At 37.7% G+C, this 26,818-nt stretch overlaps 1 protein-coding gene across 1 annotated transcript in view; it reads right to left on the bottom strand.

Moving 5' to 3' along the window:
• Positions 1–7,066: 7,066 nt before the first annotated feature.
• Positions 7,067–26,818, bottom strand: part of ZNF81 (zinc finger protein 81) — an 84,393-nt gene continuing 64,641 nt past the window's right edge. The window contains exon 5 of the mRNA XM_068532888.1: positions 7,067–9,183. Coding sequence (XP_068388989.1) covers positions 7,475–9,183 — 1,709 coding nt within the window. The 3' untranslated portion in view covers positions 7,067–7,474. The remainder of the gene's footprint in view (positions 9,184–26,818) is intronic.

Genomic DNA, 26,818 nt, shown 5'->3' with positions numbered 1-26,818 from the left:
CAAGACTAAGGCATATGCTTCTAAAGATCCTTAACTTCCAGCATAAAAAAAGAATCACATGGCAGAAACATACAAGAAAAATAGAGAGCAGGTTAATCTAAGACTTCTCAATGGCACCACTCAATTTTAGAAGAGCAATGTCTACCAAGTTCTCAGGAAAAGAAAGTGTAACTTTAACAATCAGGGTTCAATCAGGGAAGTGGATTCATTATGAGTATTATGGAATAAGGAATTTTTATATGAATTAGATCATGCACAATTGTGGGAGTAGCTGGGGAAGTAAAGGTATGGAAGGGGAAGCTGGAAGATTAGAGAAGTGACTAAACCAGCCCTTTTGAAACACTGGCATGGGTGGATAAGTCAGTGCCTGCAAGAAAATCTGAGAAGCCAGGCACATCCAGCTGCTTAAGTGAGACTGTGAAAGGGGAGCTGATGGAGAAATATATGAAGAGCTGTTGCCTTTGTGGGTTGCAGCCAGGCATCTGGTGGCAGGCCTGGGGCCACTGTAGGTAAGCAGGGCTGGGAGATAGAAAGGGCTGAATACAGAGTGGAAGAGAGTGAGGAAAAATTAAGACCTTCCGGGTATCTCTGCATCTGTCCTTCCCTGTATCTAATCTCAAACTTTTGGAGTAATGGTTGCTCCTTCTCTTTGACCTCCCGAATCTCATGCAATTTCTACTTTTGGCCGACTCTAACCTGGAGTCACACAGGATTCTTGAAAACACATTTCTGAGCATAACCCAGACAACAGTAGAACAATACAGCCCAATAACCTAATTTTTTTTTCTACTGGAAAAGTTTTGTGGTGAAGTAACACCATCTGAGTTCAGAAACTCCTTCAAATTTGCTCAATTGTTTTCCTTAGTTAAATTCACTTCTAAAATAACACTCACCAAAGTTAATAATGACCTCCTTGTCACAAAATCCAAGCACCGGTTTTCTTTCCTCATGTGAATTGACCTCTAGACTGGACAGTTCCTTCACTGAAACACTCCTTGGAAACACTCTGTTCTCTGTGAACCCCTTGCTCACCTGGTATGTTTTCACCTCTCCAGCTGCTCCTTCCCATTATCCTCTGTAGATGAATCTTTCTTGGCCTGGTCCTCAAATGCTGATAGCACAAGCCTTGGTCCTCGGCCTGCTTTCCCTGTCACTCTAAACATTTTCTTTAGGTAGTTGGATGAGACTAAGATACCACAGACAAGCTCTCAAATCCTGCCCAAGCATAGAGAATGGTAGGGGGACCTTGGCAGGCTCAGGAAGTGGGGTGTATCTAGTATTCATCAAGAACTTCTCCCTACACATAGTTCTAAGTGCTTTACACATCAACTTCTTGTTAAGAGTAATTGTGTACCCCCCAAAGATATGTTGCAGTCCTAACCTCCAGTACCTCAGAATGTGACCTTACTTGAAAACAGAGTCTTTACAGAAGTAATCAAGTTAAAATGAGGCCAGTAGGGTGGGCCTAATCCAATATGACTGGTATTCTTATAAAAAAAGGGAAAATTAGACACACAGACAGACTCGCAGAGGGAACACGATGTGAAGACGCACGGGAAGAAAATGGCTGTGTGACTGGAGTGATGTATCCACAAGCCAAGGAATGACTGAGACTACCAAAAACTAGGTGAGAGGCACAAAACAATTCCTTCTCTAGTGCCTTCAGAGGGAGTGTGGCCCTGCTGACACCTTAATTTCAGACTTCTGCCCTCACAATACATTTCTGTTGTTTTAAGCCACTCAGTTTGTGGTACTTTATTACAGCAGCCCTAGGAAGTTTATATACATCTCATGTCAAATCTATGAGATAGGTACTACTGTGAACATCCATCCTTTACAGCTGAAGAAATCAGGACAGAGAGGTTAACTAACCTGTCCAAGGTCACATAGCTAGTAACTGGTAGAGCCAGGATGGAAACCCTAGCTGGACTGGTTCCTGAGCCTATCTACCCAACCACTATGCAAACTGCCTCAATATTTTGAACAGCATTGCTCCTAAGTTGAAAAGGGGGTGTATAAATAAATCTTAATATGCAAATGGTTGAATAAATTATTGCATATCCACCCCACGAACTATCATGCAATCATTCAGAAGAGTTATTGTTGAGTAATAAAGCAAGCAGAGATAGTTGTATGACATGATCCCATATTTGAAAATCAAGGAAGAAACCAATCCTTATACAGCTTCTATCTGATTATAAGCACGTAACATATGTATGTCTATATACAATTATGAGCACAGATTAAAACATGAAAGTGTTCATAGTAGTTAATTAGTACTGGTTATCTGTTGGGGATATAGTGGAGGAGGAAATTCAGTAAATAATAAATGTATTAGTTAGCTTTTTCTCGGTAATAAGCCACCCAAAACTTAGTGGCTTAAAACAATCAACATTTTAATCCACGATTCTGTGAGTTGTCTGGGATGGGTGGGGTGGATGGCAGAGCTTTTCTAGTCTAGGCCAGTGTATTACTATTGTAATCTATTACTATCTAACAAATTACCCTAAAATTTAGCAGCTTAAAACAACATCTATTATCTCATGGTTTCTGTGGGTCAGGAATTCAGGTGAGGCTCAGAAGGGTGCCTTTGGCTGAAGGTCTCTCATAAGGTTGCAGTCAAGCTGTAAGCTGAGGCTATGGTCTTATGTGAAGGCTAGACTGGGAGAATATGCTCCCAAACTCACTCATGTGGGTCTCTCCATAGGGCTGCCTCATGCTTCCCCTAGAGTAAGCCCTCTGAGAGTGACAGCATCCAAGATGGAAGCCCCCATCTTTCTGTAACCTAATCTTGGATGTGACATCCCATTACCTCTGCCTCATTCTATTCACTAGAACCAAGTCACTAATCCAGCCCAAACTCAAGGGAACAGAATTACACAAGGTTGTAGATACCAAGAGGTGGGGATAATTCAAGGTCATCTCAGAGGCTGCCGACTACAGTGGGCTTGACCATGGCTAGATGGATAGAATGGCTTCATTCACACATCTGGCAGATGAAATATGGTTGGTCTAGGGCACCTCAACTGGGATGGCTCATCTCTGCCCCATCACTGCTCCGTAAGGTCTCTCATCCTCTAATAGCATAACCCAGGCTTTTTCACACTTGGGCTCAGGATTTCAAAGAGCAGCAGGAGTGGGCAAACCTCAGTGTGCAAGTACTTCTCAAGCCTCTGCTTGTGTCATATTTGCTAATGTCCTACTGGCCAAAGAAGTGGCCAAATCCAGTTTCAAGGGCTGGAGAAACAGACTCTACCTCTTGGGTGAAGTGGCAAAGTCATATTGAAAGGTGGCATATATTCTGATGGTAGTGGCCAAAGGAGACCATCCAGACTTCTGGGTTCTGGCTAGAATGTAGACACCTGAAAAGAGCTCCCATTCTTATAATTAGAAAAAATTCAGGTAACCTACAAAATCATAACTTTTCTTGAACTCATCATAGAGCAACCAACTAGCTTGATATATAAGACAAATGCCTCAAAGGAGACAGGAAGTTATCACTGGTCACCTATGGCAGAGCAGGAAGGAAGATGGGTCTACCACACCAGCAGTAAGAATTCAGCAAGAATTTTAAATAAATTTCTAAAGGCTGAGTGTGGGATAGTGTGAGAATACAGGACCTCTGAGAGCTGGAGACCTAGGGGTATTTGGCCCCCATTTGCAGGTTCTTCTCCACAGACCTCCACTGGGTGCTCACAAGAAACACTGGGGATAGGGTGGGACTGGAGAAAGCCTCTCTCAGTGGTGTAGGCCTGCAAGGGGACAGCTGCTGATACAGAAATGGCACAAAGCCCCAATGGGACCCTATTCCCTTACAAAACAAAATCCTTAAGCCACTGGGGGAAGTGCAGCAAACCTTGTTGCCCACAGGACATAGGTGAAGATCCACTGTGGCTAGAGGAAAGGAAAAGGGAAAAAACCTTCCACTCACAGGGTAAGGGCAGGAAACCATCCTAGGCCCAGACCATTGAAGGCTTTATACTAATGGGGAGGGCAGGATCACTGAAAAAGCCTCACCCTCCAAGACCTAAGACTGAGGCTGGCCCAGGACAACTCCTGTCCCCACACTCATCAGGTCACCAAGACCCAGGTAAAATAGAAGTCTACTACTAAGGGAGAAGCAAGAGCATAGAGAGGGAGCCTCTCTGAGATGCAGGCACATAGGAAACGCCTAAAGGCAAGGGTGGTTCAGGAATATTGAGAAAAATTATCTGGAAAATCAGTGCCTATTCTAAGCACAAGGTAACACTAGAGAAATTTGAAGTCATTGACACACTGCAGGTAAAGAGAGCAACAAAACCTAAACCCAGCCTAAATCCTGACTAGATGGACTCAATTCCCCTATGCTAATGACCTATAAGGAAAGCAGCCATTATCTACTCCCAGGAATAAATATTTACCTCAGTTTCTACTCTCCTACATACAACATCGGACATTCAGCCAAAAATTACATGCAAAACAGCAAGAGAAAACAATCTACTGTCAAGAGACAAAGCAATCAACAGATCCAGACTCAGTTGATCCAGCTGTTGGAACTGTCAAACAGGGAATTTAAAATAACAATGATTAATTAATACGTTAAAGAGGGCAGTGGAAAATGTAAACAACAGGTATGAACAGATGGGGAATTTCAGCAGAGAGAATGGAAATACTAGAAATAAAAAGAAAACATAACTGAGATGAAGAATGCCTTCAATGGGTTCATCAGTAGATCTAACAGAGCCACGGTAGGGGTTAAAAACCAGTCAACTTGAAGATAGGTTAATAGAAATTATCCCAACTGAAATACAAAGCAAAATAATGACTGAAAACAGGCATACATATAGGGATGGAAATTTGTAGCATTTTCTATCTAACAGTCTCTCTTCTGGTCATAAATTATTTACATTATCATACCATGCAAAATATGTTCACCTTCATTCCAAGACCTCTAAACGTTTATCCCAAATTATAGCATCAGGCTCAAATCTAAGACCTTAAGTCTTCTGCATCAGGTTCAGATATGGCTGAGGCTCCTTGGGTGCAGTTTCTCAGTTTCTTGATCCAGAGACCTGTGAGTTAAATGACAAGTTATATGACCACCCCCCCAACCCAACACACACACACACACACACACACACACACACACACACACACACACACATAAATATAAATACAATAGTGAGATAGGGACAGGATAACTGCAACAGATACTCCCATTCAAAAAGGGGAAGAACAAGAGGCACATATCAGTCACTGTTCCATAATAATTCTGAAATCCCACAGAGCAAATATTGTCAGGTATCCCTGCCCCAGGGGCAAATAATGTTTCTTGCTTAGGTCACAGTTCTACCTGGGAATGGCTTCCCGGTCCATTTTAGTACATTGTTCTTGGGTCTTCTCTCTGAGACAGCCTTCTCTTCCCATAAGAAATGGCCCATGTTTGCAGCTGAGTAACTTTCTCAGCGTGCTTCCTGTTCACAGAAGTTAGAGAGGGGAGTCCAGAGGCCACTTTTCATTTTGGACTGTTTCAGTCCCTTTAAGTCCAACCTGGAGGTAGTTTTGCTAGTAAAGCTCTATTAAAAATGTTACAAGTTTCTATGAATCTGGTTTGTATTTACTCCATGTCCCAAATGCGACATCAACAATTCTTTTTACCCTCCCTACTGTGAGCAGTGTGTCAGGCTACTGGGACAATGTTGTGAAGTTTTTAGAAGCTGTTTGACTTAGCTGAGAGAGTCTCCCAAACTCCAACCTAAATATTTCACACATTTTAACAAAGGGTCTTAGAGCCACATCTACGATTTGATCTCTACCCTTGGGCCATTTTTTCACCTTGAGAATATTTTGGTGGCTGGAGAGACTGGAGATGTGAAGCAGTTATTTTCCAACCCAGCCAAGTCCTGGCTTTTCTGTTATTTCTTCTGAATTCTGCTTGCAAATGGAACAGTTATTTGCTTAGTTCATACTTTTCTTTCTGTATCTTATCATATGCAGCTAAAAGAAGCAAACTGATACTTCCAACATTCTGTTGGAAATCTCTTTAGCCAGATCCACAAGTTCATTTGGTACATTCTCTATCTTTCCACAGAGGATGGTGACTGTTTTGCTATATTTTGCTATTTTTTTCCCTTACTAAACAACACAGACTGCCATGATTTCCAGCCTTTCTTAACAGTTTTCCTCATTGTTTTTCCAGTCTCTGCCTGCTGCTCAGGCCCAAAGCTAATGTCACGTCTTATGTTTTGATACAATACCCCCAGTAGGCGTACACTTTTAGGTATTACTTAGCATTTGCTGTGCAACAGACTACCCCAAACTTAGTAGCTTAAAACAATAATCATTTTATTTATCTCATAATTCTCCAGGTTGGCTGGGATAACTGGTGTGGCTCTTCTGGTGTGGGCTGGCGTGGCTGGGGCTGAAGGTTGATGAAGGCCTCACTCCCATGTCTGGCATTTGGTCTAAGGGGCTTCAGCTGGCCTGGTTCATCTCTGTTCCATGTGGCTTCTCATCCCTCAGTAATGAGTTTCTTCACACGAAGGTCTTGGAATTCCAAAGAGCAGCAAGAGAGGGTAAGACTCGAGGCAGGCTTTACACACTTCCCCAGCATCTTCTTGAATCTCTTTGTTAATGTACATTGGCCAAAACAAGTCACATGGCCAAGCTCAGAGTCAAGGAGTAGAGAGACAGCTCTACCTCTTAATAAGAAAAACAACAGAGTAATATTACAAAGGGGGGTGCATAAAAAAAGGATGGGAGAGATCTGTGGCTATTTTGCATTGTGCCACAATGAAGGAAGATAAAAACATGATGTCATGGAAACCAGTATGAATGATAGGATTATATTTATGTGTTCATGTAAAATTATATCAGCAGATGTGTATAAAACCATAATGACTTTAAAACTGTGGATTCACATGAGCAAAATATTCAATAGGAAACATATTTGATAGACACAATTACATTAAATCCAAAAAAAAATTTCAATTCAATTATTCCTCCCATTGTGCAATGTGTTCTGCTACAAATACCCTACAGAACTGAGAGCAGGTCTACACATTAAATATATCATTTTGTTGTCCTACCTTTTGTTTTGTTGCCACTTTAAATTGCTTAATATAACACAGTAAACATTACAGTCATTTATATAATTTTGCATACTCCATCTGTAAAGAATTTGGTAATAACTTGCCTTATATAATACTTTGTACAGGAAGGCTTTTCCTAATGCCTCAAACTGACAGCATTTTCCCCAGTATGAATTCTATTATATTTTGTGAGGCTGTGAAAATATGGAAGTTCCCCTTCATTCAGTGCATTCTTAGAGGGTCTCTTCCAAATAATTTTTCTCATCTCAGGTGAAAGAGCCTGATGAATTCTTTTTATTATACAATGTATTCATATATGATCGGTCTTGGTTGAATTTTATAATACACACTTAGACTTGATTTCTGTGATAAGGTTTTCTCATTTTCAAGAAACAGGGTTACTTTCATGTATGAATATTGCGATGCATACTCAGAACTGATTTCTGAGTGAAGCCCTTTCCACAGTCACTACATTTATAGGGTTTCTCTCCAGTATGAATTGTCTGGTGTTTATTGAAATTTGACCTGTCAGTGAAAGCTTTCCCACATTCTGCACATATATATGGTTTCTCTCCTGTGTGAATTCGCTGATGTACTTTGAGATGTGGTTTCTTGGAGAAGGATTTCTCACAGTCAGAACATTTATAAGGCTTCTCTGTAGTATGGATTCTCTGATGTGTAATTAACTCTGACTTCTGGATGAAGGCCCTCCCACAATCAGCACAGACATAGGGTTTCTCTCCAGTATGAATTGTCTGGTGTTTATTGAAATTTGACCTGTCTGTGAAGGCTTTCCCACATTCTGCACATATATAAGACTTCTCTCCAGTATGAGATTTCTGGTGAGTATTGAGATTTGACCTGTTGGTAAAGGCCTTCCCACAGTCAGTGCATATATAGGGTTTCTCTCCTGTGTGAATTCGCTTATGCATCTGGAGTTGTGACTTAGAAGGGAAAGATTTCGCACAGTCACTGCATTCATAAGGCTTCTCTCCAGTATGAATTCTTTGATGTGCAATCAAGTGTGCCTTTTGGATGAAGGCCTGTCCACATTCAGTACATATGTAGGATCTCTCTCCTGTATGAATTCTCTGATGCATTCTGAGCGTTGATTTTTGGGTAAAGGCTTTCCCACACTCACTGCACTTGTGGTGTCTCTCTCCAGTATGAATTTTCTGATGTACATTGAGGGCTGAGTTCAGGGAGAAGCCTTTCCCACATTCACTGCATTCATAAAGTTTTTCTCCAGTATGGGTTGTCTGATGCCTAAGTAGAGATGACACTTGGAAAAATGATTTTCCACATTCACTACATTTATAGGGTTTTTCTCTAGTATGAATTTTCTCATGCATAATTAATTCTGAATTTTGGATGAACGCCTTCCCACACTCAGAACATATATATAGTTTTTCATCTCTGTGAACTCTCAAATATATACTGAGTAGTGGCTTCTGTGTAAAAACATTCACACATTTGCTAAGTTCATGAGGTTTTTCCATAGTATGAATTCTCTGAGGTGCAAAGAGGTGTGACCTCTGGGTGAAGATCTTCCCAAGTTCAGTACACATATTTGCTTTCTCCCCAACAGGAAATTTCAGATTGTGACTGAGTGCTTGTTTGAGGCTGAAGACTTTGCCACACTGATTGCTGTCACAGAATTTCACTCCTGTATGTGTATTTTCATGGTTAGTATAAGAAGAGCTCTGGGTGAAAACTTGACCGTGTCCAATAATTTTATCAAAGTTCTTTGTTGCATTGTTTTTATTATGAATAGGTACATCTAAATTATACTTTAAACTCTTTCCAAATGAGTCACGTTTATGGGATCTTTTCTGTGAAGGAATAAGATTTGGGCCTGGATGAACAAAATTTCCACTGTCTTTATATTCATAATCCCATTCTGTATTCAACATTTTCTTATTGATGAAAGCAGCATGACTCAGAGGTTTGTTCTGTTTTTCCTGATAGCTTTTTATCTGTTCAGCACCGTGCCACAGTTCTTCTAAAATGGAATACAATGAATCATCTCTTGTATCTTCACCCTCCATTTCAGTATGAAATGAAACTTTTCCAGAAATTCTTTTTTGTGAGGTCTTAATCCCAAACTTTCCATCTAAAAAGAGAATGAAAAAGTAAAATTGACACAAAGAATAGACAGCAGAAGATTAAAAGGTACACGTAAATTAATCCAAATTGAACACAGGGAAACCAGTATATTTGATGATGATGATGACAATGACAGAAAATACATATATAGCACTTATTATGTGCCAAGCTCTTATATGACACGATGTTCCAGGCATTGTTCTAAGAAATATATACATATGAACTCATTTAATCCTTTCAAAAGCCCTATGAGGTATTTTCTATTATTATCCACCATTGTAGATAAGGAAAGTGAAGTTCAGAATGATTTTATATATATATTCAGTATTGGAGACTGGAGTTCAGCTAAGCAATCTAGCTCTATTTTGGTAGGGGATATCAAGAAGGGTGAAGTGAAGATTAAACAGACAAGGGTTTTAAGGGGAAATTTCTGTGGAGAGCCTAGGCTTGAAGGGGTGACTCAGAGTCTAAGTCTTCATTAGCCTGGCTTGAAGGGGTGACTCAGAGTCTAAGTCCTCATTAGCGTTCAATTCTAAATCCTCACTTATCTCACTGCTTCTTGCTTATTAGCAACAATATCAAATTAAGGTGATAAAAAACAGTTAAATTTGCTAAGAGAGTAGATCCTAAAAATTCTCATCACGAGGAAAAATTTTTTCTTTCGCTTTTTTGTATCTATATGATATGGATGTTAACTAAACTTACTGTGGCAATCATTTCACGATATATATGTCCAGTCATTATGCTGTACACTTTAAATTTATACCATGATGTATGTCAATTATATCTCAAAAAAACTGAAAAAATTAATTTATTCATGCCTATAGGAAAAATATTGTGATCACAGCCATCTTGACCTATACAAACAATAAATGGATGTCTATACTCCAACTCTCCATCCAGGTGTTATTGTTTTCTTGGAACAAAAATTATATATATTTAACAAGAAGTACAAAATCAGAGAGATGACAAACCAACTGTGGTAGACTGAAAGCTGCCCACCAGAATCTGTTTCATCATTCTTTTGCAAAAACAGAGTAGTAGCCAGGCATATGGCTGCTCAGTCATATAACATTTCTCAACCTCCTTTGAAAATTGGTGTGGCCATGTGACAATGTTCTAAACAGAATGTGAGAGAAAATAATGGGTGCTACCTTCAAACCAGAGCATTGAAACAGTAGGCATGTTTTCTCTATACCTTCTTCTACCCTCTTGCTTACTAAAACCTGGACTTGACGGCAACATGGATTCAAACATGCAGATGCCACAAAGAATCCAAGAGACAGCGGAGTTGAGTAATGGAAGGAACCTGGATTCATGAATAAGCAGGAGCAACTAGGTTTTCCAATGGCCTGTGATATTAGAGACTTTATATAAGAGAGAAATAAAATTCTGTATTTAAGTCACTGTATCTAGTGCTCTCTTTACTACTGTGAATTACCTTTAACACAATTAATATACTATTCTTGCCCAGAGTGGGAATCACAGATTGTTCCATTACAAGTACAGTTCATGAGACATATGCCAATCTCAATAATAATTGTAAAATGAAGAATTACACACTATCTCACCAGCAAGAGTTTTTAGATACTGAGAATGCTCTGAATCATCAAATCCAGTTTTCCCCTGTCATTTTGATACTGTACTCTGAACACATGTCCCATAAAAAATCTCATCCTCTTCTTTTTTTTTTATTTTTTAACATCTTTATTGGAGTATAATTGCTTTACGAGGGTGTGTTTGTTTCTGCTTTATAACAAAGTGAATCAGCTATACATATACATATATCCCCATATCTCCTCCCTCTTGCATCTCCCTCCCACCTTCCCTATCCCACCCCTCTAGGTGGTCACAAATCACCGAGCTGATCTCCCTGTGCTTTGCGGATACTTCCCACTAGCTATCTATTTTACATTTGGTAGTATATATGAGTCCATGCCACTCTCTCACTTCGTCCCAGCTTACCCTACCCCCTCCCTGTGTCCTCAAGTCCATTCTCTACGTCTGGGTCTTTATTCCTGTCCTGCCCCTAGGTTCGTCAGAACCATTGTTTTTTTGATTCCATATATATGTGTTAGCATACGGTATATGTTTTTCTCTTTCTGACTTGCTTCACTCTGTATGACACACTCTAGGTCCACCCACCTCACTACAAATAACTCAATTACGTTTCTTTTTATGGCTGAGTAATATTCCATTGTATATATCTGCCACATCTTCTTTAAACATTCACCTGTCGATGGACACTCAGGTTGCTTCCATGTCCTGGCTATTGTAAATACAGCTTCAATGAACATTGTGGTACATGACTCTTTTTGAATTATGGTTTTCTCAGGGTATATGCCCAGTAGTGGGATTGCTGGGTCGTATGGTAGTTCTATTTTTAGTTTTTTAAGGAACCTCCATACTGTTCTCCATAGTGGCTGTATCAATTTACATTCCCACCAACAGTGCAAGAGGGTTCCCTTTTCGCCACACCCTCTCCAGCATTTATTGTTTGTAGATTTTTTGATGATGGCCACTCTGACCAGTGTGAGATGATATCTCATTGTAGTTTTGATTTGCATTTCTCTAATGATTAATGATGTTGAGCATTCTTTCATGTGTTTGTTGGCAATCTGTATATCTTCTTTGGAGAAATGTCTATTTAGGTCTTCTGCCCATTTTTGGACTGGGTTGTTTGTTTTTTTTGATATTGAGCTGCATGAGCTGCTTGTAAATTTTGGAGATTAATCGTTTGTCAGTTGCTTCATTTGCAAATATTTCCTCCCATTCTGAGGGTTGTCTTTTGGTCTTGTTTATGGTTTCCTTTGTTGTGCAAAAGCTTTTAAGTTTCATTAGGTCCCATTTGTTTATTTTTGTTTTTATTTCCATTTCTCTAGGAGGTGGGTCAAAAAAGATCTTGCTGTGATTTATGTCATATTGTTCTGCCTATGTTTTCCTCTAAGAGTTTTATAGTGTCTGGCCTTACATTTAGGTCCTTAACCCATTTTCAGTTTATTTTTGTGTATGGTGTTAGGGAGTGTTCTAATTTCATTCTTTTACATGTAGCTGTCCAGTTTTCCCAGCACCACTTATTGAAGAGACTGTCTTTTCTCCATTGTATATTCTTGCCTACTTTATCAAAAATAAGTTGACCATATGTGCGTGGGTTTATCTCTGGGCTTTCTATCCTGTTCCATTTATCTATATTTCTGTTTTTGTGCCAGTACCATACTGTCTTGATTACTGTAGCTTTGTAGTATAGTCTGAAGTCAGGGAGCCTGATTTCTCCAGCTCCGTTTTTCTTTCTCAAGACTGCTTTGCCTATTTGGGGTCTTTTGTGTTTCCATACACATTGTGAAATTTTTGCTTCTAGTTCTGTGAAAAATGCCATTGGTAGTTTGATAGGGATTGCATTGATTGCTTTGGGTAGTAGAGTCATTTTCACAATGTTGATTCTTCCAATCTGAGAACACGGTATATCTCTCCATCTGTTTGTATCATCTTTAATTTCTTTCATCAGTGTCTTATAGTTTTCTGCATACAGGTCTTCTGTCTCCTTAGGTAGGTTTATTCCTAAGTATTTTATTCTTTTTGTTGCAATGGTAAATGGGAGTGTTTTCTTAATTTCTCTTTCAGAATTTTCATCATTAGTGTATAGGAATGCAAGAGATTTCTGTGCATTAATTTTGTATCCTGCTACTTTACCAAATTCATTGATTAGCTCTAGGAGTTTTCTGGTAGAGTCTTTAGTATGCTCTATGTATTGTATCATGTCATCTGCAAACAGTGACAGCTTTACTTCTTCTTTTCCAGTTTGGATTCCTTTTATTTCTTTTTCTTCTCTGATTGCTGTGGCTAAAACTTCCAAAACTATGTTGAATAACAGTGGGGAGAGTGGGCAACCTTGTCTTGTTCCTGATCTTAGTGGAAATGGTTTCAGTTTTTCACCATTGAGAACGATGTTGGCTGTGGGTTTGTCATATATGGCCTTTATTATGTTGAGGTAAGTTCCCTCTATGTCTACTTTCTGGAGAGTTTTTATCATAAATGGGTGTTGAATTTTGTCGAATGCTTTTTTTTTCTTTTTATAAATTTATTTATTTATCTATTTTTGGCTGCGTTGAGTCTTCGTTGTTGTGCACGGGCTTTCTCTAGTTGCGGGGAGCAGGGGCTCCTCTTCATTGCGGTGCGCAGGCTTCTCATTGCAGTGACTTCTCTTGTTGCGGAGCACGGGCTCTAGGCACACACAGGCTTCAGTAGTTGTGGCTCACAGACTCTAGAGCACAGGCTCAGTAGTTGTGGAGCACGGGCTTAGTTGCTCCGCGGCATGTGGGATCTTCCCCGGGCCAGGGCTTGAACCCGTGTCCCCTGCCTTGGCAGGCAGATTCTTAACCACTGCGCCACCAGGGAAGCCCCTTGTCGAAAGCTTTTACTGCATCTATTGAGATGATCATATGGTTTTTCTCCTTCAATTTGTTCATATGTTTTATCATTTTGATTGGTTTGCGTATATGCAAGAATCCTTGTGTTCCTGGGATAAACCCCACTTGATCATGGTGTATGATCCTTTTACTGTGCTGTTGGATTCTGTTTGCTAGTATTTTGTTGAGGATATTTGCATGTATGTTCATCAGTGATATTGGCCTGTAGTTTTCTTTCTTTGTGACATCTTTGTCTGGTTTTAGTATCAGGGTGATGGTGGCCTTGTAGAATGAGTTGGGGAGTGTTCCTCCCTCTGCTATATTTTGGAAGAGTTTGAGAAGGATAGGTGTTAGCTCTTCTCTAAATGTTTGATAGAATTCGCCTGTGAAGCCATCTGGTCCTGGGCTTTTGTTTGTTGGAAGATTTTTAATCACAGTCTCAATTTCAGTGCTTGTGATTGGTCTGCTTACATTTTCTATTTCTTCCTGCTTCAGTCTCAGAAGGTTGTGCCTTTCTAAGAATCTGTCCATTTCTTCCAGGTTGTCCATTTTATTGGCATATAGTTGCTTGTAGTAATCTCTCATGATCCTTTGTATTTCTGAAGTGTCAGTTGTTACTTCTCCTTTTTCAAGACTATTGAGGCTTCTCCCTTTTTCTCTTGATGAGTCTGGCTAACGGTTTATCAATTTTGTTTATCTTCTCAAAGAACCAGCTTTTAGTTTTATTGATCTTTGCTACTGTTTCCTTCATTTCTTTTTCATTTATTTCTGATCTGATCTTTATGATTTCTTTCCGTCTGCAAACTTTGGGGTTTTTTTGTTCTTCTTTCTCTAATTGCTTTAGGTGTAAGGTTAGGTTGTTTATTTGAGGTGTTTTTTGTTTCTTGAGGTAGGATTGCATTGCTATAAACTTCCCTCTTAGAACTGCTTTTGCTGCATTCCATAGGTTTTGGGTTGTCGTGTTTTCATTGTCATTTGTTTCTAGGTATGTTTTTGATTTCCTCTTTGATTTCTTCAGTGATCTCTTGGTTATTCAGTAGTGTATTGTTTAGCCTCCATGTGTTTGTAATTTTTACAGATTTTTTTCCCCTGTAATTGATATCTAGTCTCATAGCGTTGTGATCAGAAAAGATACTTGATATGATTTCAATCTTCTTAAATTTACCAAGGCTTGGTTTGTGACCCAGGATATGATCTATCCTGGAGAATGTTCCATGAGCACTTGAGAAGAAAGTGTATTCTGTTGTTTTTGGATGGAATGTCCTATAAATATCAATTAAGTCCATCTTGTTTAATGTATCATTTAAAGCTTGTGTTTCCTTATTTATTTTCATTTTGGATGATCTGTCCATTGGTGAAAATGGGGTGTTAAAGTCCCCTACTATGATTGTGTTACTGCCGATTTCTCCTTTTATGGCTGTTAGCATTTGCCTTCTGTACTGAGGTGCTCCTATGTTGGGTGCATAAATATTTACAATTGTTCTATCTTCTTCTTGGATTGATCCCTTGATCATTATGTAGTGTCCTTCTTTGTCTCTTGTAATAGTCTTTATTTTAAAGTTTATTTTGTCTGATATGAGAATTGCTACTCCAGCTTTCTTTTGATTTTCATTTGCATGGAATATCTTTTTCCATCCCCTCACTTTCAGTCTGTATGTGTCCCTAGGTCTGAAGTGGGTCTCTTGTAGACAGCATATATATGGGTCTTGTTTTTGTATCCACTCAGCCAGTCTATGTCTTTTGGTTGGAGCATTTAATCCATTTACATTTAAGGTAGTTATCGATATGTATGTTCCTATTACCATTTTCTTAATTGTTTTGGGTTTGTTATTGTAGGTCTTTTCCTTCTCTTGTGTTTCCTGCCTAGAGAAGTTCCTTTAGCATTTGTTGTAAAGTTGGTTTGGTGGTGCTGAATTCTTTTAGCTTTTACTTGTCTGTAAAGGTTTTAGTTTCTCCATCGAATCTGAATGAGATCCTTGCTGGGTGCAGTAATCTTGGTTGTAGTTTTTTCCCTTTCATCACTTTAAATATGTTCTGACACTCGCTTCTGGCTTGCAGAGTTTCTGCTGAAAGATCAGCTGTTAACCTTATGGGGATTCCTTCGTATGTTATTTGTTGTTTTTCCCTTGCTGCTTTTAATATTTTTTCTTTGTATTTAATTTTTGGTAGTTTGATTAATATGTGTCTTGGCATGTTTCTCCTTGGATTTATCCTCTATGGGACTCTCTGTGCTTCCTGGACTTGATTGACTATTTCCTTTCCCATATTAGGGAAGTTTTCAACTATAACCTCTTCAAATATTTTCTCAGTCCCTTTCTTTTTCTCTTCTTCTTCTGGGACCCCTATAATTCGAATGTTGGTGCGTTTAATGTTGTCCCAGAGGTCTCTGAGACTGTCCTCAATTCTTTTCATTCTTTTTTCTTTATTCTGCTGTTCGGTAGTTATTTCCACTATTTTATCTTCCAGGTCACTTATCAGTTCTTCTGCCTCAGTTATTCTGCTATAGATTCCTTCTAGACAAGTTTTAATTTCATTTATTGTGTTGTTCATCGTTGTTTGTTTTCTCTTTAGTTCTTCTAGATTCTTGTTAAACGTTTCTTATATTTTCTCCATTCTATTTCCAAGATTTTGGATCATCTTTACTATCATTACTCTGAATTCTTTTTCAGGTAGACTGCCTATTTCCTCGTCATTTGTTTGGTCTGGTGGGTTTTTACCTTGCTCCTTCATCTGCTGTGTGTTTCTCTGTCTTTTCATTTTGTTTAACTTACTGTGTTTGGGGTCTCCTTTTCACAGGCTGCAGGTTCATAGTTCCCGTTGTTTTTGGTGTCTGCCCCCAGTGGCTAAGGTTGGTTCAGTGTGTTGTGTAGGCTTCCTGGTGGAGGGGACTGGTGCCTGTGTTCTGGTGGATGAGACTGGAGCTTGTCTTTCTGGTGAGCAGGACCCTGTCCGGTGGTGTGTTTTGGGGTGTCTGTGACCTTATTATGATTTTAGACAGCCTCTCTGCTAATGGGTGGGGTTGTGTTCCTATCTTGCTAGTTGTTTGGCATAGGGTGTCCAGCACTGTAGCTTGCTGGTCGTTGAGTGGAGCTGGGAGGTCTCTGGTGGACCAGTGTCCTGAACTCGGCTCTCCCACCTCAGAGGCACAGGACTGACACCCAGCCAGAGCACCATGACCCTGTCAGCCAAATGGCTCAGAAGAAAAGGGAGAAAAAAATAAATAAATAAAATAAAATAAAGTTATTAAAATAAAACATTTTTAAAAGTATTAAAAATTAAAAAAAATTAAAAAGTAATAAAAAAAAGAAAGAAAGAAGAGAGCAACCAAACCAAAAAACAAATCCATCAATGATAACAAGCGCTAAAAACTATAGTAAAAAAAAAAAAAAAAAACAGACAGACCCCTATAGGACAAATGGAAAAGCAAAGCTATACAGCCAAAATCCCACAAAGAAGCATACACACACACACTCGCAAGGGAATTTTCACAAGGGAAAAAGGAAAAAAATATATATATCTTTTGGGAAGTCTGAGGTCTTCTGCCAGTGTTCAGTAGGTGTTCTGTAGGAGTTGTTCCACATGTAGATGTATTTCTGATGTATTTGTGGGGAGAAAAGTGATCTCCACGTCTTACTCCTCCACCATCTTGAAGGCCTCTCCCTCCTCTTATTCTTAAGTTGCATTTTATTCTCATACATTTGGCTTTACTTTATTTGGAAGTTATTAAGCCCTGGATTCCTAGGCTTGGTTTTAGAGGTGGCTTCACTTCTCACTTAACACTTAAATGTATATGAAATGTCTAACATAAATAGAACTTAACTTCTAACCCCCTGCTGTATTGGACAATATTTAGATCACCAGCACCAATATTCATTGTAAAAAATTTGCTCCTGCAATAAAAAGCTTCTCTACACCTTTCCTGATCCCACAGATTCAATGAACAGTACATAAATGGAGAGTCATCAGTCTAGAAAGAGCTGTGCATGCAAGCTGGCATTCTCTTTGCCACTCAAAAAAAATGCCTCACAAAAGTCCAGTTTATTCCCAAATAAAAGGACATGTTCATATCCTCTTCCTCCATTCCTGCTTAGCATCTTCTTTTGTGCCATTTAAAAATGTATGTATGCTTCATCAAATAGTTTGAGTCTTTTATTTTGAAAATTAATCTGATCATATTGCTAGTGAGACTTTTTTCTGAACCTCTGAAGCAGACACCCTATGTGCTATTCATTTTGCTAATCATTTTAATAGACTTCTAATAGCAGCCAAAATAAATAAATGTTTAAAAAATAGAAACACAATGCATAGACAGTAAACTTTTAAATATTTGATTCCATTGTCTTTGCTTTCCAATTACAATCTATGTTACGTTGAATTCCTCTCAGTAGAACTTTTAAAAACCCTTCTGAAATAGAGCAAAATACTCATATTCTTGTCCCCCACAAATTTGATTAGTTAATATTGGTATTTTCTTTGTGCTTAGCATTTGGATAACAAAAATAAGATACAGGCTCTTATTTTCAGGGACTTTCAAAATTACTAGGGGCAGAAGCATCTGAGTGATGGGGGAACGGAAATGGAAAAGAGCAATAACTTTGGAGTAGGTAAGGGGAGTTTCATGGAATAGACGATAACCTGAAACAAAACGGAAGTGTCTATTGCCTAGATAGGCAAAGCACAAAATAATAAAGAGCCTAGACTCAGAGACGAACTTCATATTTGGTAGGCATTAAAGACAAGGTGAAAATCTGAGGAAAGCATGAATTAAGGAAACTGCACAGATACAACTTTAATTGGAAATAAATGGCCATGTTGTAGGTGGCACTGAGAGAAGAGCTATTGGTCATGTATTATATAACATGGAGTAATTGACACAGGAAACTATATTCAATATCCTGTGATAAACTGTAACAGAAAAGAATATGAAAAAGAATATATATATGTATAACTGAATCACTGTGTTGTACAGCATAAATTAACACAACATTGTAAATCAACTATACTTCAATAAAATAAATTTTAAAAAATAAAAATAAAATCATTTGGACTGCAAAAAATTAATATTTAATATTAATAGCTTTACTTCATAAAGCTAATGGCAAAGATAAATGCAGTGTCTCAGGTAATGAAATCTATCTTCAGTGGCATTTAAGATGAACTAGAAACAAGAATGGAATCTGCAAATCCCATTAGGAACAGAGTAATCCAAGCATAAGAAAATACAGACTTACTCTAGGTGATGATACTAGGAGTTAAGATGAGAGGATATCTAAATAGTATTCTTTTAAAAAGAAAAAAAAAGGAATTGCAGAGTAATTAGTAGGAGAAGATAGCTAAGAGGGAAGAAACAAGAAACAGCAGAATCTGACAAAGTTTGGAATGTTGAAGATTCCTGATTTGGGCAATGATGATGCCAATTCCTCACATACTAAGTAAGGATGAATAAAGTAGAATATTCTGTGGGAATTGTCTAATATGTAGGTAAGTGTGGTACTAAAGCCCAGTTATAATATAGCAACTAGTGGTGCCAATATGGAAGTCATAAGAATACAAATAAAAAGCTTAAGTGTTCAGAATGGAAGAATCTTTTGAATTAATTACTACGGGAACAAGTATCCAGAAGACAGTAAACAACATCCATAGCCAGTGGCATCTCAGTGGGGGGAAAAGGCTCAATGGAAAAGGAAGTGAGCAAATTAGGTACAAGTCAAGAATAGAAGAAAACTATATGGTTAGACAAGATAAAATAATAGGAACAAGAAATTCACAGGAGAGGAAACCCAAATGGATAACAGATATTAAAAAGGGGGAAAAACCCCACAATACCACTTTACATCCATTAGATTGGCCACAAAATAAGAAATCTGGATAATGCCAAGTACTGGCATAGATGTGGTGAAATGGGCACACTTGTGTACAGCATGTATACTCCAATGATCAAGCAATACCATTCCTATATAAATATCCCCAAGGAATAATCTCACAGGCTCATAAGATGATCTGCATAAGAAATTCTTCATTTATTGAGGTATAATTTCTATACAGTAAAGTGCAGATCTTAAATGTAGAACTCATGAGTTTTTTCATATTATACCCCATGTAACCACCACCTAGATGAAAATATAAAATATTTTAATTATCCCAGGAAATTTCCTTGTGGTCCTTCCCAGTCAATTACTGACCTCCAGAGGTGACCACCATTCTGACCATGATGATACCTTTGGAAGAAGAGTAATTTTTTATTCTAATATAGTTCAATTTACTATCAAATGAGGTGGAAAATGTTTTTTGTTTTTGTTGTTCTCCAAAGGAACTTGTACGATACTGGTATTATTTCTTTAAACGACAGGGAGAATTCACCAATGAAGAGAGGTTTTAAATTCTAGGTTAAACTTCTTTAATAGATAGATAAAAAGACTACTAAAAATTTTCTCTTTCTGTTTGTGACATTTCTTATAACTTGTGTTTTTCTAGGACTGTATCCATTTCATCTCAGTTATCAAATTTGTTAGCATAAAGTTCATCATAATATCTTCTTAATATCCAGTGATACAATACCCCCTGGTCACCAGAACCAGGTGCTCCAGGGGTATCCTCTGTGTGGGCTGCATGTACTCACCTGTTGTGGTTGGGCCATGATTGCTGTGAGCATACTGGAGGGTGGAATGGCCCCCTGGAGCAGGACCCACTTTGGGGGGGCACTGGGGCCAGCTGAGGCTGCCCACTGGGTGGAGTGGGGTGGGTCCTTAGAGGAACACTGGGTGCATGGTGTTAGTGAGGCTAATGGAGAGTGGGAGAGTGACAGAAATGGTACCTGCCAGCACCAGGCCAGCTAGGTGGAAGGAGAGTAAAAAAAATGCACTAGCAATTCTGTCCCTAGAGAAAGTTCCACTAGATCCCTGCCCCTCTGGCACATGCTCTAAAATTAGTCAGTGAATCTCATTCTCGTATAACCCAGGCACTTTCAAGCTGCTGCCTCTGCAATGGGACTCAGAGAGAGTAAGTCTGTATGTGAGCCCTTCAAGAGTGGAGTCTTAGTTTCTGACAGCCCTCCAGCTTTCCCAGATGTAAGCCCCACTGGTTTTCAAAGCCAGATGTTGGGGGACTTGTCTTCCTAGTGCAGGTATCCTGGGCTGGGGAGTGCAACGTGGGGCTTGGACCCCTCACTTTTCAAGGGGGGACCTCTGCAGTTGTTAGTTATGATACCTTCTTGCTTGTGGGTCATCACACTGGGTGTGTGGGTTCTGAATAGACTGTGTCTCTGCCCCTCCTACATATCTCAATGTGGCCTTTTCTTTATATCCTTAGTTGTGGAAAAATCTGTTCTGCTAGTCTTCATGTCATTCTCAGAGATAGTTAGTTGTTCTCTGTGTAGCTGTAATTTAAGTGTGTTTGTGGGAGGAGATGAGCTCAGGATTTTCCTACTCTACCATCTTGATCTAAAGCAATAAATTTCTATCTGGGTGGTACTTGAGCTTCATGCCACAAGTTCTGATGTGTCACATCTTCATTATCATTCTGCTCAAAATATTTTCTAATTCCACTGTGGATTTTTCTTTGACTTATGAGCTATGTGTATATATGCTGCTTACTTTCTAAACATTTGGATATGTTCTAATTGTCTCTCTGTTCAGAGTTTTGATTTATTTCAACAGTAACTAGAGAACATATAATGTATGATTTCAATCCTTTGAAATTTGTTGCAATTAGCTTTATGTCCCAAAATAGGGTCTATTTTGGTCAGTGTGCCACATGCACTTGAAAAGAATGTGTAATCTACAGTTGTGGGATGCAGTGACCTATGTGTGTCAGTTAGGTCATACTGGTTTATCGTGTTCAAATCCTCTACATCTTTACAGATTCTTTTGTCTGTAAACAGACAAAAATCAATTACTGAGATAGGTATGTCAAAATCTCCAACTATGGTTGTGTATTTTATCTTTCCTTTTAGTATAATCCATATTTTCTTTATATATTTTGAGGCTATGTTATTAAGTGCATACAAATTTATATTTTTGTAATCCTGTTGAATTGAAATTTTATCAATTTCAGAGAAAGAGGGCACATTACAGAAGATACAACAGACATTAAAATGATAATACAGGAATATTATGAAACAACTGAATGTCAAATATTGACAACTTAGATAAAATGCACAAACTCCTTGAAAGAAAAATTATCAAAACAAGAAGAAATAGAAAATGTGAGCATCCCTATATCTACTAAAGAAACTGAATTTGAAATTAAAGATAATCCCACAAAGAAAACTTCAGACCCAGATGAGTTCACTGGTAAATTTTATCATATATTTAAGGAAAAATTATAAAATTTAAAGCAATCTTATACAAAATCACCAAACAGAGGAGTGAACATTGAAAAATCTTAGCAAATATAGCAATTTTACACAAACTCTTCCAGAAGACAGAGCAGGCATGGAATTTTAACTCATTTTATGAGGTTAGCATTAACATGATACTGAAATCAAAGATGTTATAAGCGAAAAAAATCCCCCCAAACTAAAGATTAATATCTCTCAGAAACATAGAGATAAAAATCCTTACCAAATACTAGCAAACTGAATCAAGAAATACATGAAAGAAGATAATACATCATGATCAAGTAAGGTTTATCCTGGGAATGCAAGGTCAGTTTAAGATCTGAAAATCAGTGAAATTCATCACATTACCAGAATAAAATGTTCATCTCAATAAATGCAGAAAAAGCATTTGGAATATCTCATATCCATTCATGTTAAAAACTCTTCAAACTAGGAATAAAAATAAATTGCCACAATTAATAAAGGGCATCTAAGGAAAACCACAGCTAATATACTTAACACTGAAAGACTGAAAGCCTTTGCCTTCAGATTGGGAACAAGATAAAATAAACATAAAGGGCATGCAGACTAAAAAGGAAATGATAAAAAGACATGATAATGGATACAGAAAATTTTAAGGAATTTACAAAAAGACTCACTAGAATTAATGAGTGAATTTATTAGCAAGGTCTCAGAATACAGGGTAAATGTACAAGGATCAACTGTAAGAGTTCCACTTCTAGTATGGAGAAGTAACCTCCTAAACAACAATTCTTCTACAGACAGTAACTGTAAGCTCTAGAAAAACAAAGCAAAACATGTATTGGTAGAGTGAATAAAAGCAAGCAGATTTTGGAGAGAAGTCAGAAGTTAGAGGAAGTCTGAACAGAGATGTGAGTTGCTATCCACCTTAGGTGAGACAGCATCTCCGATTTGAGTATAACCTGGTTAATTGCCTACTATGAAAAAGCACAGAACAGTGTAACAGAATATAGTGTTACTATAACATAACACTGATAATGTTAAAGATACAATCCAAAATTACTCAATATATGATGACCTAGAAAAATGTTCTTTTGGTCACTCTCCAGTGTCTTCAGTAGTTTTTAAAATATATTTTCCAGAATTAACAGTTTTGATCTGTTAGATGGGTTGGTCCAATAGAAACAATTCAGTCCTACTATGGCTCGTGTTAATTTTTGTATATGGTGTGAGGTTTGGGTCAAGGTTTTTTCCTTCCATTTGATACTAATATCCATTTGTTCAAGTGCAATTTGTTCAAAAGATGTTCCTTTCTCCCACTGAATTGTATTTGCACCTTTCTCAAAACTCAGTTGTCCATATACGTGTGGGTCTATTTTTGGACTCTCTTTTGTTCCATTTATATATCTGTTTGTCCTTATATCAATACTACACTGTCTGAATTACTGTAGCTTTATAGTAAATCTGAACATTAGGTAGTGTAAATCTTTCATACTTTTTCTTCTTTCTCAAGACTGTGTTGGCTATTCTAGGTCCTTTGTATATCCATATAAACTTTAAAATCTCCTCGTCAGTTTTTATCCCCTATAATTACAAATAATTGAACAAGTAGAATATAATTCCATAAAGCAACAGATCTCAACAACACACAACCAACTTTAAATCTATATACAGAGAGATTATATATATATATAATATTAGTACACAACACCCATCAACAGCTAAATATATTCTTTTCTCAGACCATGACAGAATTAAATTAGACAACATAAAGGAAATAGACAAATTCCTTAAAAAATACAACTTACTATGTCTGACAAAAGATGAAACAGAAAATCTGAATAGCCCTATGTCTATTAAAGAAATTGAATTTGTTATTAAAACTTTCTCATCAAGAAAATTCCAGGCCCTGGTGAATTCCATGAAACAGTAAAAAAAGAAGTAACAATCTTACACAAACTATTTCAGATAATAGAGAAGGGAAAACTTCACAACTCATTTTTTTTGTGGCCAGCATAACTCTAATACCGAAACCTGACAAAGATATTGCAAAAAAAGAGAAAACTACAAACCAATATCACTCATGAAAAATGCCAATATTTTTTTAAAAATTAGTAAACAGAATCCAACAATGCATTAATATAATAAGGGTAATAAATCAAAATCAACTAGTATTTATCTCAAAAATGCAAGGTCAATTTAACATTTGAAAATCAATAAATAAATTCACATATTAACAAAATAAAAGTGATCATATGATCACTCTAATAAGATGAAGAAAAAGCACTTGACAAAATCCAATATGTAACCATGGTAAGAGAAAACCTCTTCAATAAGCTAGGATTAGAAAGAACTTACATAACCTGATAAAGTGCAGCTTCAAAAAACCTACAGCTAACATCATACTTCATGGTACGAACTTTTTGCCCCAAATATCAGAACAAGGCAAGCATGCCCATGCTCAACACTTCTATTCAACATCGAACTAAAGGTCTTAGACTGTGAAATAAGGAAAGGAAAAGAAATAAAAATCATGAGATTGGAAAGGAAGAAGTAAAAGTGCCCTTAAAGTGATGATGATTACTTACATGAAAAACCCCAAGGAACCTACAAGAAAACTAATAGGCGGATTTAGAAATGCCTCAGGATACAAAGTCAACGTACAAAAATAAATCACTAGCAATTTATACTAGCAATGAACATCCTGAAAATAAAAAAAAAAACAATGCCATTTATAATAGTATCAAAAAACATCAAATACTTAGGGATAAATTTCATGGAGGATACATAAAACTTCTAAACAGAAAGCTATAAAACACTGCTGAAAGAAGTCAAAGGTCTAAATAGATGTAGAAAGTTGCCATATTCATGGATTAGAAGGCTCAATATTATTAAGATGTCAGTTCTCCTAAAACTGATCTACAGAATTAATGCCAAAATCCCAGCAAGTTTTTTCAAAAAAATTACAAACTGATTATAAAATTTATATGGAAATGCAAATGACCTAGAAGAGCCAAAGTAGTTTTTTTAAAAAGCCAAGCTGGAGAACTTACCCTACCTGACTTCAAGACTCATTATAAAAGCTACAGTAATTACGTATGGGTCTGGCAAAAGGACAGTGTATTAACTATATTTTCTTATTTTCTGTATTCTTGATGCTCTGGCATCTGATGCCTTGCTGATCCTGGAGAGACTGCCCCTCCCAGGGCTAGTTATTTCCTAGAGGCAGTAAATGACTTCCCTGTAACGATACCTTTCATATGCAAACCAACCAATCCAGAGCCCATATCCACCAATTATCTCCTTCATCACGATCTCACAGGTTGAGCCACTAGCCCCATGCCCAAATCACCTCAGGGCTGGGTACCAGGCAACTAAGGACAGTCCCTACACCCCAGAGCCCGCTGAAATTACTCAAACTAGCTAATTCTAAACCTCCCCAGCCTGATTACTCTGGCTCACCCATTATTTCCATGAAAATCACAATGAAGTCTCTTGCCCATGCTTCCTCCTCACAACTTCTACCTCCTGATTGACCCTGGTGCTCCCTGGTGTGACCCTATGTGGTGTGGCATGCCTCCTCCTCTTGAGAACTGTGAGTTACAAACTGTTTTCACTGGCAGTTGTCTCTGGATCTGTTGACCTCACATACCTAAATAATAATAAAACCTTCACTTTAAAACAGAAAGACATATAGATCAATTGAACAGAATAGAGAATCCAGAAATAGGTTCACATATATGAAATCAATTGATCTTAATAAATGTGCCTAGGAAATTCAGTGGGAAAAAAGTCTCTTCAACAAATGGTTCTAGAACAACTGAATATCATATTGAAAAAAATGAACAACAATCCTTACATTAAACACACAAAATGGATCATAGACCTAAACCGAAAAAGCTAAAATAATAAAACTTATAGAAGAAAATATGAGAAAATCTTTGTGACCTTGTAGTAGGCAAAGATTTCTTAAACAGATCACAAAAAATACTAAAAGTTTGAAAAAGATGATAAATTAGACTCCATCAAAATTAAAACATTTGCCTTTTGATAGGCACCAGTAAGAAAATAAAATTGCAAGGCACAAACGGACTCACAGACTTAGAGAATGAACTTATGGTTACCAGTGTGGGGAAGGGTGGAGGGAAGGGATAGTTAGGGAGTTTGGGATTGACATGTATACGCTGCTATATTTAAAAAGGATAACCAACAGGGACCTACTGTATAGCACAGGGAACTCTGCTCAATGTTATGTGGCAGCCTAGATGGGAGGGGAGGCTGGGGGAGAATGGATACATGTATATGTATGGCTGAGTCGCTTTGCTGTGCACCTGAAACTATCACAGCATTGTTAATCGGCTATACTCCAATATAAAATAAAAGTTAAAAAAATATTTTAAAAAATTGCAACTCTTAAAACTCAATAAAAAGAAGACAAACAACCCAATAAAAAATGGGAAAGATATCTGAATAGACAACTCACAAAAAAAATGTACAAATGGTCAATAACACATGAAAAGATACTTAACATCATTACTCATCAGAGGAATGCAACTTAAAATCATAATGATATACCATTACACATCCACTATATAGCAAAGATTAAAGAGACTGATGATAGCAAGTGTTGGTGAGGATTTGGAGCAACAGAAATTCTCATGTATTGCTGTTAGGAATGTAAAATAATACAGCCACTTTGGAAGACAGTTTGGCAATTATAAGAAAGGTAAGTAAACACTGATTATATTATACCAGCAACTCCACTCCTAGGTATTTACCCAAGAGAAATGTAAACATATGTTCACACAAAGACATACCAGAATGTTCACTGCAGCTTTATTCATAATAACCAAACAATGACCACCTGTCATCAACAGGTATAGAGATAAACAAATTACAGTATAGTCATACCACGGAAGAGTATTCATTATTTAAAA

This window comes from Eschrichtius robustus, chromosome X (genome assembly GCF_028021215.1).
Source record: "Eschrichtius robustus isolate mEscRob2 chromosome X, mEscRob2.pri, whole genome shotgun sequence".
In the NCBI taxonomy this organism is placed as follows: Eukaryota; Metazoa; Chordata; class Mammalia; order Artiodactyla; family Eschrichtiidae; genus Eschrichtius; species Eschrichtius robustus.
This window is presented reverse-complemented; position numbering and strand designations above follow the sequence as displayed.